The 20,325-nt window shown below is 37.6% G+C and overlaps 1 protein-coding gene across 2 annotated transcripts; it reads left to right on the forward strand.

Annotated features, from left to right (window-relative positions):
• The first annotated feature begins 235 nt into the window (after positions 1-235).
• LOC128201682 (uncharacterized) lies at positions 236-19,086 on the forward strand. 2 transcript variants are annotated; one of them, XM_052899367.1, is made up of 5 exons: positions 236-773; positions 14,097-14,192; positions 15,507-15,601; positions 17,496-17,623; positions 18,880-19,086. In XM_052899367.1, exons 1-5 carry the CDS (start codon positions 606-608, stop codon positions 19,020-19,022), a joined length of 630 nt encoding a protein of 209 aa, XP_052755327.1. In that variant the 5' UTR covers positions 236-605; the 3' UTR covers positions 19,023-19,086. The 2 variants fall into 2 exon arrangements, with proteins under 2 accessions (XP_052755327.1, XP_052755328.1); XM_052899368.1 differs by having other exon boundaries at positions 246-773; positions 15,522-15,601.
• The last annotated feature ends 1,239 nt before the right edge of the window (positions 19,087-20,325 follow it).

The raw sequence follows: 20,325 nt of genomic DNA on the forward strand, positions 1-20,325 counted from the left end.
TGATATTTTTTAATGGGTGATTATGGAATGGTAACCCCGCCTGCATATTAATAAAAAAAAAAACTATAACGGTTTTCTCAATTAGACTCATTACTAATCGTGATAAATCTTTAAAAATAATCTTTAAAAGCTTTTGAATTATTAAACAGAAATGATTTATGGCAGTATGGGCCACCTGCTGCCTAGAGCGATAAAAACCGTTGTTCTGTGAGTCTCACGCGAGTAAATAAGCAATGTATGTCTCAAGATAGCGTTTATTGACGCATTCGGACTCGTTAATACTCGACGCCCCGTCAATCCGCTAAAAATAACGTGCGTCTTGCAGTCTGATATTCTCCAGTCGCCTGGAGTCCGCCATTACGGTTTGACAGCTCGAAGTTTCCCGCGCTTTTCAATGTACAGACTTTCGAATGCATGCATAGATAAATAAATAAAAAAAAAAACTTACGTGAATTTGTTTTAAATTTAAAAAAAATATTCCATTTAATTAATAAGTTTTAAAAATAAAATGAAATTATTTTTTAGAATTTTATTATAGTCGAAACTATATAAAATAATTTCGTAATAAATTTTTTTAATATATTTTTAATTAGAAAACTTTTTAAATGGCGTCCGAAATGGTTTCGTTAAGACTTTTTGTGCTGTTCTTGCTGATTACATTGTGTGTTACGGGTAGTTGCAAATCAGCAGAAAGCGAATCCACTGAGAATCTACCGGTTTCTGAAGACCCTCTACAACCTGTACAGAAAATCAACAATCAGAAATCACAAAAGGTAATCTATTATGAACTTAGAAAGAGAATTTCAGTAGTTACTATTCTTAATCTATGGTTATAAGTCCCTTTTTTTTTTAAGAAATCAAAACATCTCCTCAATTGCCTGTGGGCGATATTATAGACTGTATGTTGATGTATTTGATGTAATTAAACAATAGGTTTAAAGGAAAATAACTATAATATAGAAAACCATGAAAGACAGACTAAGGAAAAAAGACAGTGACAATTGTAAAAACAAAAGTATAAAAATACAATAAAAATAAAATCTTGAAAATAACTAAGGAGGCATGCAGCAAGATTTAGATTTAGATTTAGATTGCCAGATTTAGAAAAAAAAAATATTACTAGCTATTTGCTCGCTACTTCGTTCGATTGGATTTCACAGGGAGAACCAATGATATATACCACAACTAGATGGCGTATCGAGATGAAATATACGTCAGTCTTTAAGTTGAACCTTTGGAAATATAAATTTAAAAACTGAATACAATTTACTGCAGTAGTTTTTGCGTAACGCCAACATCATGTAGACAGACAGATTTTTTTTAAATTACTGTTTCACCTTCTATTTTCTTATTAAAATCTTTATATAAATTTTTCTTAAATATGTCCCATGTAACATACATTCATTACCTGGTTACAAATTCCAACCTACTTCAAGAAGAAATAGGTTCTTAGGATATATTTTTTTATAGTTCGATTATATTTTTTTTTTGGAACAATTTTTTGGAACATTGTATTTTTTTTTATCTGAAAAAAAAAATTCCAGATAATTTATCATATTGAAGACTAGGCAGCATGGTCTCCAACCTTAGCCTGTTCCACAATGGAACTAACATAATAAAAAAAATTAAAAAAAAAACAATCTTCCAATAACAGATTTGAAAAATTGATTTTTTTTTCTTATCTGAAAAGACATACTTACAGATTAGTGCTATACAAATTATATATCGATTGAGAATTTTGGTTTATAAATCAAAGTTTTTAATGGAATAATTATTTCTGTCATAATTAACAAAACTAATTATTTCAAGCATACGGCTTACCTGATGATACGCGGCTACCGTAGCCTATAAACGCCTACGATACTAAGGCATCACGCGCGCGTTGTTGACCCTGATGAAACCTGTTTACCCCTTTTTGGAAGAAGTTCATGCTGTAGTAACTTGGAAAAACCTGAATTCTTTAACCTGAGCGTTTGTGGGAGAAAACACCTCTGAAACCGCGCTGTACTGCGACCATCTAGGCTTTAAGGTATGAGAGCGAACTCCCTGTCGATGGCGAGCTGTATGATGGTAGAATGTGGCCGTGGGCATCATATTGAACAATTCCTCTGAGCATATTTCTTTATACAAGCGGTAGAACACGCACAATATTTTGGTCTAAAAATTAAGATTTTGATAAAATTTCTATGGGGTTAATATGTTAGTATGGGTGGGGGAAGGGATTGTTAGTAATGTGGATTAGCAGTCTCATTGCTAGCAATATATCCTGTCAGGTCGACCTCCATGTGGTCCCCCTTGGAAACCATCGTGCTGAATTCCAGGTACTTGTATATTCATCACGAAGGGCTAACTGACCTGTTTTTTCATTCTCACTTATCATCCTTCACTGGTGCTCCGTCAGCGTATACCGTTAGCATAGGTGGGGCTACCATTTCATTATCATCTATTAAAAAAAACCCCAGTTACTCAATCGTGATGAATACACCTGTAATTCAGCAAGATGGTTTCCTGGAGGGACTACGTGAAGATCAATATTATATCGGTATATTGCTAGCAATGAGACTCGTAGTCCGCATTACCAATAAACCAATCAAAAATAGTTAAGAGGTAACAAACATTAAAAAAAAAATACCACCGAATTGATAACCTCCTTCTGTTTGTAATCGGTTGAAGACTAACAAATCAGGTGGGCAGTCAGGTGGCAGCCATTTTGTTTGTCTCTAAATATCACTATTACAATATGAAAGTTGACATTTATTTTTAATATTCAGCAAATTTATGACAGCACTATAACGTGCCCACATATTGTTGTGTACTAAAATTATTCTAGATTTTTCCCAATTCACGCAAACACTGTCGTCACAACCAAAAACATAATGTTACAACGACATTGAAATCTATTTCGAATACATATTTTATTGTGACACTTTATAATAAAGCGCGAAATGACGTTTAAAAAAAATGTACTCGAAAATCTTTGTCTATGGCCATTGGTGCAAATAAGTAGGGCTGCCACAGTCACAGCAGAAAAATATATGTTACCAATTGTATTTTATTTATTGAAATTATTGTAAAAATAGAATTGTAATTATAGAATACAAATTTAAGGATGGAAAAATGTATAAAAACTATCCAAAAATGGTGAATTTTTAATCTACTTCAATAAGAAGAGAATTCTCAATTTGTATGTATGTTTTTATGTTTATTACCTGTAATAAAAATGAGATTTTTTTATAATTAGTAATTTTTTTATGAATATATCGTCCAATTCAAAACGTAATTTCAGCTGAACGGGCAAGGAACTCAGCTGTTTCCTTTTTTAAAATAAAAGTTAAGTTTGCAACAAAAATGCGAATGGATAAAATGACTACCACAAACTAAATATTTAATAAAAAGAAAGAAAATAAAACATTACAAAGCTACAATTAATCACAGTATACTTGAGCAGACCAGTCCTTACTGGTTGAGATAAAAGTAGGAAGATGATGTTTTTTTTTATGCAACTTAGAATGGTAAACAAGCTGACGGCCCACCTGATAAAAAGTGGTAACTGTCGCCTATAGACATGAGCGGTACCATGGACATAACAGAGTACACTGTTTCACCCATGATACCCCCCATGCGTTGCCATTCTCGAGAACTAAGATTTTATGCCTTTGTATCCTCTAATTTCACTGCCATATCCCACCCTTCAAACCGAAACACAGCCATGCAAACACAAATGCTTCACGGTTGAAACACGAATGGAACAGGGGTGGCCAAGCAAACGAATTTTGTACAAAGTCTCCCTCTGGTAGTCCTACATCTAAAATCTACGCGTAAGAAAAAGCGACCAAGAAACTGATATTTAATTATTTTGGCAACCCTAGATCGAGCGGTACCATAGACAATGTATAATCAAAGCTTCATATCATAAACAATACATTATTCTAATTTGTTTCTTTAACCGCATTTTTATGAACTTAATAAAAAATTACTGTAGCTCGCGCGTTTTTTATAGATTTTCCTGGTAACAGCTGTTAGTTTCTGTTAAAAAAAAAATAGTAAATAGCAAAGACCTGGATTCGATAATACATCTGGTTCTTAACCGTTCCTATATCTGTTCTTAAAGTGTTAACCGTCGCCTATAGACATGAGCAGTACCACGTCCTGAGGGCTCAGGTGTTATTCCTCTGTACCCTGTAACTTCACAGCCAAATCGTGGGATATGGCTGTGAATTTACTGGGTGCAGAGGAATGACACCTGAGTCCTCAGGAATGACAACGCATGGGGGGTAACATGGACAGAACAGTATACTCTGTCATGTCCACGGTACTGCTCATGTCTATAGGCGATGGTTACCACTTTCCATCAGGTGGGCCGTCAGCTTGTTTGCCATTCTAAGTTGTATAAAAAAAAAATAGACAAATATTATGGATTATGTATAAAAATGTTGCATGCCAAACTGGCAGCATATGCAAGATACTTGTTGTCATGGATTCCAACCCATTATGTATCACATTCACAGCAAATAAATAACATTTTCTTCTTATCCTCAAACTCCCTTCACACTCATCTACGCGCTATAGTGGATCTTTTACCGTCCATGCTGCTAGATTGTGGAATTCTCTTCCCATATCTATCCGTGAGAGTCAATCCCTAAATATTTTTAAGAGTAGACTTAAAGAGCATCTTCTATCTCTATGAACACATATTTATTTATCTATATGTGTAGGTATATTGTATGTATATGTGTATGTATATGTAGTTTTATGCATAGATGTAGGTATATATTTATGTATATGTATGTGTGTATTTGTACTATATAATATAATCTAATTAATTTAATTTTGGCTGTTTAAAAATTGTACACTGCTGTATCCGCTGACATTGACGCTCCTTTCCACTTTGGGTTTGCTGGAAGAAAACTCTATCAGAGTTAAGCTCGCCTTTGTACTTTTGTTTACCTCTGTCATATTTTTATAACTAATGTGTACAATAAAGTATTAAATAAATAAATAAACAAATAAACATTTCATTTCATATCTTTAAAAGTGATCTCTTCCAGTCAACCCAATACAATATTTTGTTGAATGAATACACCTGGAATTCAGCAGGATGGTGTCGAGGGTGAGGGGGACCACGGAGAGCTCGACCTGATAAAGCATATTGTTAGCAATGAGACTGGTAGTTCGCAGTAACAATATTAATAATAATTATTAATTACGAATTAATTACGACGGTTAATAATAGATTTATTTTCTCTTCCCAATTCATCACAGTGAAATACAATGAGACATGTTTATATTAAAATAATCAAATTGTAAATATAATTGTGAGAGACTGCTACCCGAGATAGGTATTATACCTGTATTACAGGTCACCAGGGACACAATACAAAATAGTAAGTTGCCATAGTTACCATACAACCATTCTTTGGAATCAACTTCCAGCAGCAGTATTTCCGAACCGATACGACAACGTAACCTTCAAGAAAAGAGTATATTCCCTTTTAAAAGGCCGGCAGCACACCTGCAATGCCGTTGGTGTTGTGGGTGATCATGGGCGGCGGTAGTCACTTACCATCAGGTGAGCCGCATGCTCGTTTGCCCCCTGCGTTGTAAAAAAAAAAGTTGTGTATGTGTGTAAATATTCAATTACAGTTCGGCCGGTGGTCATTCCTCGGCGCTGGCATACTGTACGGAGCATTCCACCAGAGCAGGTTGTCCAATGCTTTCTCCCCGTCACAACTTACTGTCCGACTTGACCCACTGAAACTGCGCAGAGATGTTGCATCTCTGTGCATCTTCTACCGAATTTATCATGGGGAGTGTTCTGAGGAATTGTTCGGATTGATACCTGCTGCTGATTTTCACCACCGTACAACCCGCCACAAACTAAAGTTTCATTCCAATCATCTGGACGAGTGGCGGTCTTCCACCGTGCGTTTTTCAAGGCACTTTCTTCCACGCACAACCATTCTTTGGAATCAACTTCCAGCAGCAGTATTTCCGAACCGATACGACATTGTAACCTTCAAGAAAAGAGCATATTCCTTTTTAAAAGGCCAGCGGCACACCTGCAATGCCGCTGGTGTTGTGGGTGATCATGGGCGGCGGTAGTCACTTACCATCAGGTGTGCCGCATGCTCGTTTGCCCCCTGCGTTGTAAAAAAAAAAAGTTGTGTATGTGTGTAAATATTCAATTACAGTTCGGCCGGTGGTCATTCCTCGGCGCTGGCATACTGTACGGAGCATTCCATCAGAGCAGGTTGTCCAATGCTTTCTCCCTGTCCCAACTCTATTATGATTACGGGCATGCCTGTCGCGTTCACAATAGTAGATGCGTGCTTGACCCCACCAGTGTATCCCAGTTTGCATGTATAAAAAAATTGTAGGTGACTTAAATTTCATATTTACAGATTTATACATTTTATATTTTATTAAATTATATTCACATATATAACTATAATAATATAAATATATATACATTTATACTCTTATTATATACACACGCTATACTTATATATACATACAATGATTATTGTACAACATTAATTTAATTCATCATCATCATCATCAATGGTCTTCTCTTAGTCCGCCTTGTAGTGTGGGCGGGCGAGGTAGGGGCCTCGGGGTAAACCCCTCTACCCCGGCTTCAACTCCGGAGGCGACGACCTTCGGGTCGCTGGGTCCTTTTAATTCATAAGCATACTCGGGCGAAACCCGTAGTATGCGGTTGGCCGAACTATCTGTGATGCACTTACCTGAGAGTCGTCTAACAAATTTGGTGACGCATCGTTTCGCTGCACGATGCACCGTCCGCTGCCGCTCGGTCATAGCCAGTCGCGATTATATTGTATTAGGTTACACCCGTGTCGATTGTACGCTCATTTCAATTAAATAATTACGAGAAATATTGGGAGTATTTTTAACTTTTACCCCAAAAAAATCAACAAGCTTATTTATTGCATAGGTATTATTCATTCACTATTTATTACTATAGTTACATACTTATTGGCACGTTGCCAGTTTTTATTCAACAGTTACACTCGAGTTTTTCAGTCTGTTTGGCGAATGATGCCTGCGCCATATTCTGCCATAAAGAACGAAAGAAAGACAAATAATTTTATTTAAAATAAACGTATAAGATTTAAAATTTTTTACATTGCCGCCCATTCGGAACGCAATTTCAGCCGAGAAGAACGGGCAAGAAACTCGGCTGTATAAACATATTTAAACACTAGCACCCCGTTCCGGCTTCGCGCGGGTGGACATTTTTACATTTTAAAGAGTGGCCATTAAGGCTGCGCACGCGAAGGAAGCTTAAAAATGGAGTAACTTCTCACGTTTTCCCAACATTTCCCTTCACTGCTCTGCTCCTATTGATCGTAGCGTGATGAAAAGTATACTATAACCTGCCCAGGAGTATGAAGAATAATTGTACCAAGTTTCGTTAAAATCCATCGAGTAGTTTTTGTTTCTATAACGAACATACAGACAGACAGACAAAAATTTTACTGATTGCATTTTTGGCATCGGTATCGATTACTTATTTTGGAAATATATTTCGTGCACAGAATTAACCTCTTTACAGATTTATTATAAGTATATATATATATATATATATATATATATATATACTTATAATAAATTCGCATTATTAACAATCCCCCCTCCAACTCAGTTTATTCAAGCTCTTTTGAGAGCGAAACACTGATATTGTGCTATGGCCAAAAGCCATGATAGATAGATAGATTGATTGATTGATTGACAGATTGATTGAATGACAGATGACTGATTGAACATAGCTCCAACATGATTTTCATTATAACCAACGACGTTGTAGTTCAAAGTAAATACCATGTTATTTGGTGTTAAAGTACATTATTTATAATTATTTCAAGATTTGGCGAACTGCCGATATAAACCTAGGATCATGCATGTAGTCACTTACCGAGTATTATTACTTTAATAACTTCGTGTTTGATTCGTGTATAAGATTGCACAGACGTTGCACGACAGGATTTCAGAAATAGGACAAAATAATGATATAAAACACTTGTACATGGCGTATCGAGGTAAAACATACATCAGATCTTAAGTTGGACTTTCATATTACAACTATGAAACCACATGGTGGCATGAATTTACTGGGTACAAAGGAATAACACCTAAGTCCTCAGGAATAGCAACGCATGGGGGGTATCATGGGCTGTATGTCCATGGTACTGCTCATGTCTACAGGCGACAGGCGACGGTTACCACTTTCCATCAGGTCAGGTGGGCCGTCAGCATGTTTGCCATTCTAAGTTGTATAAAAAATTTTAATTTTACACAACACAAAACATAATAAGAAAATATTAAAATTCAATTATATATATATATATATATATATATATATATATATATATATATATATATATATATATATATGTTTGTGAATTTATATACCTCGATAGATGGCGTTGATCATGGACTTATCTTGTTTTACCATCCATTGTTATGTACTGTTTCCCAATGTATCACAAAATAAATGAAATGAAATGAACATTTTTTGTTTTAATCAAATTGAAAAAATCCTCTATCTGGGGCACCTGTCGACCGCTCCCATACACTCTACAGAGTATATTAGAATCCAGCGTGAATAAAGTAAATATATACTGAAGGATTTATTTTAATTGGCAATAAGTTTACGATTCGAGAAATGAAATGATGTTTACAAAAATAAATCCGTACACTTTACTAGTGGCGATGAAATCTGCAATTCAGCCAAGAAATTGTTGGATGAAAATAAACAAATAATTGCAAAATAACCTAGATTTTGCATTAAAAACAAGGGAGAGTACAAATAAACAATTTGTATTTTTTCAACGGGCGATATTTTCTTTTTTTATACAACTTAGAATGGCAAACAAGCTGACGGCCCAACTGATGGAGAGTGGTAACCGTCGCCTATAAACATGAGCAGTACCATGGACATAACATAACTGTTTCGCCCATGATACCCCCCATGCATTGCCATTCCTGAGGACTCAGGTGTTATTCCTCTGTACCCTGTATATTCACTGCCATATCCCACCCTTGTAACCGAAACACAGCCATGCAAACACAACTGCTTCACGGTAGAAACACGAATAGGACAGAGTTGCCCAAGCAAACGATTTTAGTACAAAGTCTCCCTCTGATAAGTAGTATGAACTAAAGGTTAATTTTACAGCAAAATCTGTAATCTGTCTTTTCTGTAGTGTTTTCCATCCATCAATTAATCATTGAAATAAATGATTTCATAAATTCTTTATAGAATCACGCAGTGATGCTTGCAAACCATGACACTCTAATGAATATAATGGAAAGGGATGGGATGGGATGGGATGGAATAGTATGGAATAGAAAAGAATAGAAATTTAAATAAAACCTATTATTAGTTACCTCCTTGGTAGCCATGTTTCGAAGAAAAAGATCATTCCATTTTTAAATTACAGGACAGATATGAGTTTACATAGTAATTTATCTGGCCGCAAAATACGACAGATATGGATTTTCATACAACTTGTGCCGGCCGCTGCCCGCATGTATCTGGCCAGTACGGCAATTTTGATTTATCACGAAGAAGATTGTCAAAATAATGCTCACATTTCCAAGCATGTTTGAGAAAAATAGTTTTACAGCGCAAGTACTATCCTTACTCTGTGTTTTACTGTTACGCATTTCGTGGCAAGTTTACAAATACAAACAAACACATTTCAATTCAAACATTCTGCAATTTTTATTCTGTTCTTGTCTATTGGCTGATGACGGTTAGTGATTCATTTACTATCGGTTAAAAAAAAAAAAAATTTCATCCGGATAAAAATGATCGTATCTCTCAACTTGAAGCAAACAGAACAGGGGGTCTACCATGAAATGAAATTCCGAATTTTCGCGCTCAATTTCGTGTTTTTGTTCGTACCGAAATCGATCCTGTAAATGGAGCTTAACAGAGGGAGACTTTGTACAAAAGTCGATTGCTTGGGTACCTCTGTCCCATTCGTGTTTCAACCGTGCAGCAGTTGTGTTTGCATGGCTGTGTTTCGGTTTGAAGAGTGGGATACGGCGTGAATTTACAGGGTACAGAGGAATAACACCTGAGTCCTTAGGAATGGCAACGCATGGGGGGTATCATGGGCGAAACAGTATACTCTGTTATGTCCATGGTACTGCTCATGTCTATAGGCGACGGTTCCCACTTTCCATCAGGTGGGCCGTCAGCTTGTTTGCCATTCTAAGTTGTATAAAAAAAAAAAATTCGTTTGTCATAAATCGTACCATAAAAGTTCAAAGGAACGATATTTTAGTATTTTTAATATTTTTAAACGGTACGTATCATGTAATTTTAACATCAAAATTTTGTTTCGTTCGGATCCGAAATTTCGGAAAACATTTCATGGTAGGCCCTCTGATATAGAAAAATTCATTATATTCGGTTGAACAGTTTCGAAGATTAGCGTGAACGGACTCTGTTACACGGGATTTTTATATTAATATATAAATATCCCGCGTCACGATGTCCATTCACGCCAATCTTGTTTGCCATTATAATTAATCTGTGCTATTATGAATTATTTATAAATGAGGATCTATCCAGGCTGTATAATTTAGTTCCTTTACCTTTCTCATTGCAGATAAATTATTAGTAATCTCTTATTCGATTAAAAATTCCTTTTTTCTACTTTCTTTTCATGCCTGTTAGCTCATCCTCATACCTTTTGATCTATAACTCCTTATGTTCCTTTATTTTTTTTAATAATATCAAATAATAACTATCACTAATACCAATATTTCTTACCTTTCCTTTTTAATACCTCGTTCCTTTCCCTGTTTAATTAGTGACACAATGAGCTGTACTATACTAGCACTTTGTCAAAATAAAAAAAAAAAAACTGTTAATGCTCATAATTGACATTTGATATTTTTTTTAATGAATGAAAATAGAATGGCAAACCCCGCTTACGTTTCGTTTCACGTTGGCGGTGAACTAGTGTAGCACGATAAAAAAAATATATTATCATTCATAATATATAATAGTGTGTGAATAAAAATAAATAATCTATTAATAACAAGAAGTATTTGTAAAAATAAACTATTATATTGTTGTGTGTATCCAAAAATACGTGAAAACACTCAAACATTTGACTTGGCATCTACTTATATTCTGTATGAATCATATGTATCAACTTTTATATCCCTCCATTTTGGCGCCAACTTAAATACGTCATTAGAAAGAGGTTATGTGAACACAGACAATAATGTATACAGTTTCATGGAATTATCTAAAGATTATGTGCATATCCTACAGCCTAGATGGTCGCGTACAACACGGTTTCAGAGCTGTTTTTTCCTACGAACATTCAGGTTATGAATAAGCTCCCTGCCAAGGTTTATGCAAGAAACTACTGCATGGGGTTCTGTAGATAAGGGATAAAGAGGTTTCTTCAGGGTCGGCAATGCGCGCTTAATGCCCTTGGTGTTGCATCGTTTACCATCAGTCGGGCCGTATGCTTGTTTGGCATCTCAGTGGTATAAAAAGCTCTTAATTTAGGCGTAAGCGTATACAGATATAGATCAATCGGTTTTTAATGGATGAAAATGGAATGATAACCCCGCCTGCGCTATCGGTATACGCTGTCGTGGTACCAGGGAATCATGACAAGTGAAGATGCATTGTGAAGTTAATTGAGGCATTGAGACGAATTCTAAGAGAAGAGTTACCGCGTAGACTGTTATTTATAGGGGGGAGGGAATGTTAATAATGAAGACTAAGGACCCTATTGCGAGGTATACCTAAATATACCTAATCAGGTCGACCTCCACGTGGTCCCCCCTGGAAATCATCGTGCTGAATTCTAAGTGTATTCATCACGATGGGCTAATTGACCTGTCTTTTCATCCTCACCTATCATCCCTCACTGGTGCTACGCCAACATATACCTACTATTAGGGCAGGCGGGGTTACTATTCCATCATCACCCATTAAAAAAAACCTCTTATTTATACATATTTTGAAATTATTATTTGGTAAATTTTGTTACGATCATTAATAAAATTTGCTGACAATAAACGTAGTCATTATGTGGACAAAATAAATTGTTTTATGTATTTTCGACTAGTTATTGACCGGATATCCGGTGACGTTATTGTGCATAAAGTCAACTGAGATACAAAATATATTGGATATTACCGCTGTAAAAATATAATTTAATTTTTATGTGCATATTTCGAATTTTTTTTTATACTACTTAGAATGGCACGCAAGCTGACGGCCCACCTGATGGAAAGTGGTAACCGTCGCCTATAGACATAAGCAGTACCGTGGACATAACAGAGTATACTGTTTCGCCCATGATACTCCCCATGCGTTGCCATTCCTGAGGACTCGGGTGTTATTCCTCTGCACCCTGTAAATTCACGTCATATCCCACCCTTTAACCCGAAACACAGCCATGCAAACACAACTGCTTCACGGTTGAAACACGAATGGGACAGAGGTACCCAAGCAAACGACTTTTGTACAAAGTCTCCCTCTGGTATCATGGTATCAGTTGATAAATATATTATTATTAGTTTTAGACGTGTGGTCCCGGCATAGAATGGACCACCCATTACTTTCCAGTGGGTGTCATAAGAGGCGACTAGGGCAACATAATGATTAAGAGATGAGCAGCAGCGTACCTGTTAGACATCTCCAAAGCCTAACTGCGATTGCCACTCTGTCGACTAAGCTTGACAGCTACTGGAAAAAACCCCCTTATGAAGGACACCTATGTTTAGCAGTGGACACTTAACGCCTGGTATGATCTTCAATACAATTTCAGCCATTACCTGTCCACTGCTAGACATAGGCCTCTCCCATAGACTGCCACAAGGGACGGTCCCAACCCACCTGCTATATTGGGGGGGAAAAGGATTGTTAGTAATGGAGACTGAGAATCCCATTGCTAGCAATATACCCAACCAGGTCGACCTCCTCGCGGTTCCCCCTGCAAACTATCATGGTTAATTTCTGATGAATTCATCATGATGGGTTAACTGGCGTGTTTTCATTCTCATCTATCACCTTTCACTGGTGCTCCGCCAGCGTATCCCGTTAGCGCAGGCGGGGTTACCATACCATTTTCACCCATCAAAAAAAAAACCCACCTGCTACTGACTTCCTGCAATGCATTTAAGTTCTTTATTTTATCATTGTTTGTTTCTTTATTTATTTATTCATTAGTACATATATGTGTGTACATGGCGGACTTAATGCTAAAAGCATTCTCTCCCAATCAACCATAGGGAAGTGTCAGAATACACGAATGCGGTACTAGTGATTATTGATATACATACATACTAACATTACATATATAAACGAATAGATATATATGAATAACAAATATACTTACACATATATGACATATACTATATTGTACACGAAATTGAGAATAATATAAAGTACTCACTGCTCGGATAAAGTAAAAAAGTGAGCGTGAACGTTTTTTTTGAAAGACGGTTTAGTCGGTTTACCAAAATAAATGAAAAAAAAAAAAAGATATATCGATTATAATTTATAAATGCATTAACAATGTAGTTTACAAGTGCAATAAAGAATATATAAATTACTAGCGGCCCGCCCCGGCTTTGCACGGGTGGACATTTTTACAACATTTTAAAAAGTGGCTATTGTGACATAACGATAATAGTTGGACATATAGTGTCGCGAAGTTTTCTGTAGTTATTGATATTTCCTTCAATATTGTAGAACATACTTTTGTTCTATCACCAATAGTTTCCGCAGCGCACGCGACCAAAGATATTTTATAGCATTTTTCTACACCTTGAGTTACGTTACTAAAGTTTTAGTAAGGATCTCTAATGCTTTCTAGCAATAAATATAGCCTATGTTATTCGGGGTGAATGTAGCTTTCTAATGGTGAAATAATTTTTGAAATCGGCAAAGTAGTTTTTGAGTTTATTCATTACAAACATACATATACACACAAAAATACAAATCTTTCCTCTTTATAATATTAGTGTAGATTAATTATTAAAATAATATGAAGTCACTGTGTAATGAAAAATCTAACGACCCTTTACAGATAAACGACGGAGGCGGTCCCGCGCTGATGTTTGCCGAGGAGCTGAAACAAATTTTGGAAAGATATCTCTTCGGATTGTGTCCTCAGACTTTTAAGGTAAATATTTAAAAAAAAAAGGTTGTCTTGTAAAGATCGCTCTCAGCAATAAGACCGCTTTACTGTACTCATACAACTATATCGTTACATTTTTTTTATACAACTTAGAATGGCAAACAAGCTGACGGCCCACCTGATGGAAAGTGGTAACCGTCGCCTATAGACATGAGCAGTACCGTGGACATAACAGAGTATACTGTTTCGCCCATGATACTCCCCATGCGTTGCCATTCCTGAGGACTCAGGTGTTATTCCTCTGTACCCTGTAAATTCACTGCCATATCCCACCGTTCAAACCGAAACACAGCCATGCAAACACAACTGCTTCACGGTTGAAACACGAATGGGACAGAGGTGGCCAAGCAAACGACTTTTGTAACAAGTCTCCCTCTGGTTTATTTATAGTCTTGCTTATTCCCTATATTGTGTAATGCAAATAAATTATTGAAGTTCATTTAAATTTAAATAAATTGAGTGATTACTAGGATAGCATCATATTCTCTATGTAGTATGGTAGGGGTTACCATTCATCATTCATCCATAAAAAAATCAGGCGGGGTGCCTGCGCTAACAGTATACGCTGGAAGGGACCAGTGAGTGTTGATAGGTGAGAATGAAGCAGGTCAGTTAGCCCACCGTAACGAATCTAATAATAAATCAATCACGATGGATTCCAGGGGGAACCACGTGGTGGTCGACCTGACAGGGTATATTGCTAGTAATGGGGCTACTAATCCCCATTACTAACGATCCCTTCTCCCCGCATACACCTGGAATTCAGCATGATGGCCTTCAGGGGGGACCACGTAGAGGCCGACGTGACAATTGCTAGCAATATAGGGTATATTGCTAGCAATGAGACTGGTAATCCGCATTACTAGTAATCCCCCCCCCCCATCCGCAGTGATAAAATGCCCAAATTTTTAGAATTCGAAAGTTTTTTTTATTAGATACAGTACGGCATACGCGGGCGAGGTACCAGGGCGACATGATAGGTGAGGATGAAATAAGGACAGTTCGTACGTAGTGACGAATTAATCTGAATAATAATAATGAATTACATGATGGTTTCCAGAGTTCGCGAGCAGTCGACTTAAGATGGTATATTGTTAGCTATAAAGCAGCAATTTATTTCATCCATTCACTTATTACTGACTTATAACATAAGCTTCCCCCATAAGGGGTGTTTTGCCCATAGTTGCCACGCTTGGCAGGCGGGTTGGCAACTGTAGGTTCTTGGTGATGTTTTAAGAGACGTATACCCTTTGCTATTGTATATAAAAATTAGGAATATTCACAAATATTCTCAAATAGTCACGTTGGTTCCAGATGCCGTTGGGGGGGAAGAGCAAGAATTCCACCACATTCACCTGCGACCTGGACCCTGAACAACAGGAGTTGGCTGGCCGGTTAGCACACTATTTATTGCATTTGCAGCTAACCATAGATCATATACCTAAGTACCAGCTTCCATCCAGAGCCAGGGGACTACAGATATCTTAAACCGCGGGATATCATTAGGGTAACACATAGGATCTATAAAATGATGGTATAAAACAGGGGGAAGTACAAAAGATCCGTATGGGTCGACGTGCATCGGCTTAGCTGACCCCATATGCGAAAAAATAAGATAAGATAAGTACCAGCTTTAACCCTTCGACTCGGTGCAACGACGAGCTATGAGAATTGTCGATGATCCCAGGCTTGCAGGCAGTATCGAACCCTTAAGTCTTAGGAGAGATTTTGCCTCACTCTGCGTGTTCTACCACTTGTACAACGGATTGTTTTCAGAGGAATTGTTCAATACGATGCCCATGCCATCGACAGGGAGTTCACTCCCATACTTTAGAGCCTGAATGGTCGTGTACAATGCGATTGCAGAGATGTTTCCTCCCACGGAAGCTCAGGTTATGGAATGAGCTCCCTGCCGAGGTTTTCCAAGAGGCTACTACAGCATGGGATTCTTATAACCTTTTTGAATAACAAACAATTTCCTTACTGCGCTGAATTAATAAACATTGATATGACTTTATAGGTACATAAACGATCTAGGTTTTGATCCAGTCCTGACGCTATGGATCAGTACTGATTATCCGAATCAAATAAAATCAAGGATACTCTGTATAATCTAAAATCCGGATAATTAATTTCAAAATGAAATCAAACAATATATAATTGAATTTTAATATTTTTTTTATTATGTTTTGTATTGTGTTAAATTTAATTTTTTTATACAACTTAGAATGGCAAACAAGCTGACGTGCCCACCTGATGGAAAGTGGTAACCGTCGCCTATAGACATGGACATAACAGAGTATACTGTTTTGCTCATGAGACCTCCGTGCGTTGCCATTTCTGAGGACTCAGATATGATTTCTCTGTACCCTGTAAATTCACTGCCATATCCCAACCTTCAAACCGAAACACAGCCATGCAAACACAACTGCTTCACGGTAGAAACACGAATTGGACAGAAGTGCCCAAGCAAACGACATTTGTACAAAGTCTCCCTCTGGTATTTTATATTAACCCTAGGTTTTACCATCGTCATTTAGACAATACGATATAAAAAATTACGAACTATAAAGATATTTTAGTTATCAAATACCATTTTGTGAAAAATAAGTCCGGATAATCGATTATTCGGATAATCGACGTTTGGATCATCGAGATTCTACTGTAGATTGTATGCTTAAATAAGTTTTAAAATGTAGTTTCTATGTTAAAGTGGAAAGCGGTAATAAATCATACATTGGCGTTGGTTACATGGCGACGTGCCAACTAATTTGTCGTCTAAATCTAAATGAAGTGTCTAAATGGAAATTACTAATGATGGGTAAATAAAAATTTAAAGCAGTCAATTCAACATTCAAAATGGTTTTTCTTTTAAAGTACTATTTACTAGTGGCATACGCCCGCCGTATATATATAATATAATATAATAAAATGAAATAAAATAAAAGAATTTATTTGTACGCGCTGATCTCTGGAACTAACCGACGGATTTCACAAATTCCTTTTGCATTTGATATCTCATTTTTCGAGAAAAGCTTTTTTTTAACGGATGATAATGGAATTGTAACCCCGCCTGCATTTTCGGTATCGGTATACGCTGGCGGGGCACCAGTGCGAGATGACAGATGAGGATGAAAGCAGGTCAGTTAGCCCATCCTGACGAATTCAACTAGAATTAACCACGATGGTTTTCAGAGGGAACCACGTGCAAATCGACCTGACAGGGTATATTGCTAATAATGGATTTAACCCCATTACTGACCATCCCTTTCCCCCTCACAATTTCAGATTGGCAACACTGGCTCTCCGTGCACATTCAGCATCGAGGACGGACTGCTCGCGATTTGGCGCGGCGCTCGCCAACACGCTCGGCGAGCTTGCTCGCACTGCGGCGAACAGAGCTGCATTTACAACGAGTAATGTGTTCTCAAAAAATTCTATTGTTCGATGCCTCCCGGTTGCATGGAGTGTAGTAAATTTTGCACGGGAAGGACTTTGAGAATGGGGTTGTATGGCATGATGCTTTAAAGAGTCCCCGCATAGATATTGCTGGGGGGGAGCATTGAGGGGTAACACTAGTTTAAAAGGCCCAATGCCCTATTCAAAATTTAAGGCCACAAGAAAATTAGACAGATTCGCTTTTTCGATTCAATTATAGCTTCTGCCTTAGCAAAAAGTTCTTTTACTCTACCTTAAACTTGGGTCTAGCTACGGCCCCGAGTCTGCAGAAGGATCAGTAAATCAAGTGATCAGTAAGGGCCGCCCATTGTTTTCTCTGTTTTTTTTTTTTTGTGTGTGATCATTTCTTGTAATTGTTTGTATCTATAATAAGTTTACTATTGTAATCTTATGGAAGGAACAGTAAACAGTAGCTAATTTATTTATCTTTCCCAGCACACTCTTAGATATGTTTTTGCTTATAGCTGAAAGTTCTGCTCTAGATCTCTGGGTGGTCACCACATATTTTACTGAACTAGGCGTCATCTTGCGGTAGTTCATATCACTGGTTATTTGATTACAATTATTTTATTCAATCCCGCTGCCATTAGTATGTGTGTGACTGTCAACACTCGAAGATTGACCACCACTGTTACTACCAGAAGTGCCACAGCCTTTCCTAGACCTTTCCGTAATCTTTTGCGTTCGCCATTTTTAAACTTCGCTTCTAATTCCTATCATTGATAGGAATTTAAAGATGCTCTTTGTAGCGATATTTTCTATCTCCTCAGGATACAGAGTGTGTTTTCCAGAGAAGATATATCGTTTATGTATGAGTGGGCTACAGCGACACATTCAGTGCTGCGGCATTACTGAGACAAAATCAGCATACACTTTTTGGGCATAAGCCTAGTTTTTTTTTTTTAATGGGTGAAAATGGATTGGTAATCTCGCCCGCGCTATTGATATATACTGACGAGGCACCAGTGGAAGATGATAGGTGAAAATGAATGCAGGTCGGTTGGCCCACCGTGATGAATTTGACAAGAATTAACCATGATGGTTTCCAGGGGGAACCGCGTGGAAGTCAACCTGAGAGAGTATATTGCCAGTAATGTGGCTATTACACCCCATTACTAACAATCCCTTTACCCCCGGCATAAGCCCAGTTGTTCTTTGCCTTTCTAAATTGCACAAAAATTTTATATAAAGTTCAAATCTTTTTTGTTCACAGCAGCGACAAATGAGGCGAACAAGAAACGAAAGCTGTCCAAAAGTCAGAAAGCCAAGATCCAAGCCAAGCAGCGGACAGCGCTGGCCGTCAAGAAGAAGGCAGCGGCCGCCGCCGCAGCCGCCGCCGCCAAGATGGCGTCCTGAATCGTTTTTAATGCAACTTTTATATTGTGATCAACTTGTTAAATACACTATATGTTATAAACGACTTGACATTTTCTTTAACTATGCCAGAATCAGTGTTCTACAAACCGACTATACCTATAAGTTTTTTTTTTACAACACAGGGAGCAAACAAGCATGCGGCTCACCTGATGGTAAGTGACTACCGCCGCCCATGATCACCCACAACACCGACAGCATTGCAGGTGCGCTGCCGACCTTTTAAAAAGGAATATACTCTTTTCCTGAAGGTTATGTTGTCGTATCGGTTCGGAAATACCGCTGCTGGAAGTTGATTCCAAAGAGTGGTTGTGCGTGGGAGAAAGTGCCTTAAAAAACGCACGGTGGAGGACCGCCACTCGTCCAGATGGTTGGGATGACACTTTAGTTTATGGCAGGTAGCAAATAATGGTATGAAAAGACAACAAACAATGCGCTACCACTCTGCAATTGATTAGAATGGTGTTATATAGATAGATAGATACCCTTTATTGTTCCCTCCAAAAGATTACAATAGTAAACTTATTATAGATACAAACAATTACAAGGTAATATTGCACTGAGAGAACAATGGGCGGCCTTGTCGCTGAGAGCGATCTCTTGCAGGCAACCTTTGGATGGAGAGGAGTAATTATATGGTATTTTTTACTATGATCACGCGATCTGACCTGATGGAGAGCAATGATGTGGTCTAACAGAAGAAGAGTGGATTTTATTCCACCTGTCTCTACCTTGTGTCCAGTAGGGATAAATATTTAGACAGGAAGAAAGGAATTGTTAGTAAATAATTGTACAAAAGTCGATTGCTTGGCCACCTCTGTCCTATTCGTGTTTCTACCGTGAAGCAGTTGTGTTTGCATGGCTGTGTTTCGGTTTGAAGGGTGGGATATGGCAGTGAATTTACAGGGTACAGAGGAATAACATCCGAGTCCTCAGAAATGGCAACGCATGGGGGGTGTCATGGGCGAAACAGTATACTCTGTTATGTCCGTGGTACTGCTCGTGTCTATAGGCGACGGTTACCACTTGCCATCAGGTGGGCCGTCAGCTTGTTTGTCATTCCAAGTTATATAAAAAAAAAAGTTTAGCAACCTTATCACAGGTTGACCTTCTAGCGGTTCCCCCTGGAAACCATTGTGATTGACTTATTATTAAATTCGTCACGATGGGCTAACTGACCTGCTTTCATCCTCACCATTCATCCCTCACTGGTGCCTTGCCAGTGTATACCGATAGCGCAGGCGGGGATACCATTTCATTATTTTGGGAGACTGTACTAAAGTCG

The sequence above is a fragment of the Galleria mellonella genome, unplaced genomic scaffold (assembly GCF_026898425.1).
Source record: "Galleria mellonella isolate WM207_F2 unplaced genomic scaffold, CSIRO_AGI_GalMel_v1 utg121, whole genome shotgun sequence".
NCBI classification, from domain to species: domain Eukaryota; kingdom Metazoa; phylum Arthropoda; class Insecta; order Lepidoptera; family Pyralidae; genus Galleria; species Galleria mellonella.

Bases quoted from the DNA above. Each gene is read 5' to 3' on its own strand.
- LOC128201682 (XM_052899367.1), top strand. From the start codon at position 606: ATGGCGTCCGAAATGGTTTCGTTAAGACTTTTTGTGCTGTTCTTGCTG. The intron at 774-14,096 runs GTAATCTATTAT...GACCCTTTACAG, and splicing joins ACAATCAGAAATCACAAAAG to ATAAACGACGGAGGCGGTCC. The intron at 15,602-17,495 runs GTTAGCACACTA...TCACAATTTCAG, and splicing joins CAACAGGAGTTGGCTGGCCG to ATTGGCAACACTGGCTCTCC.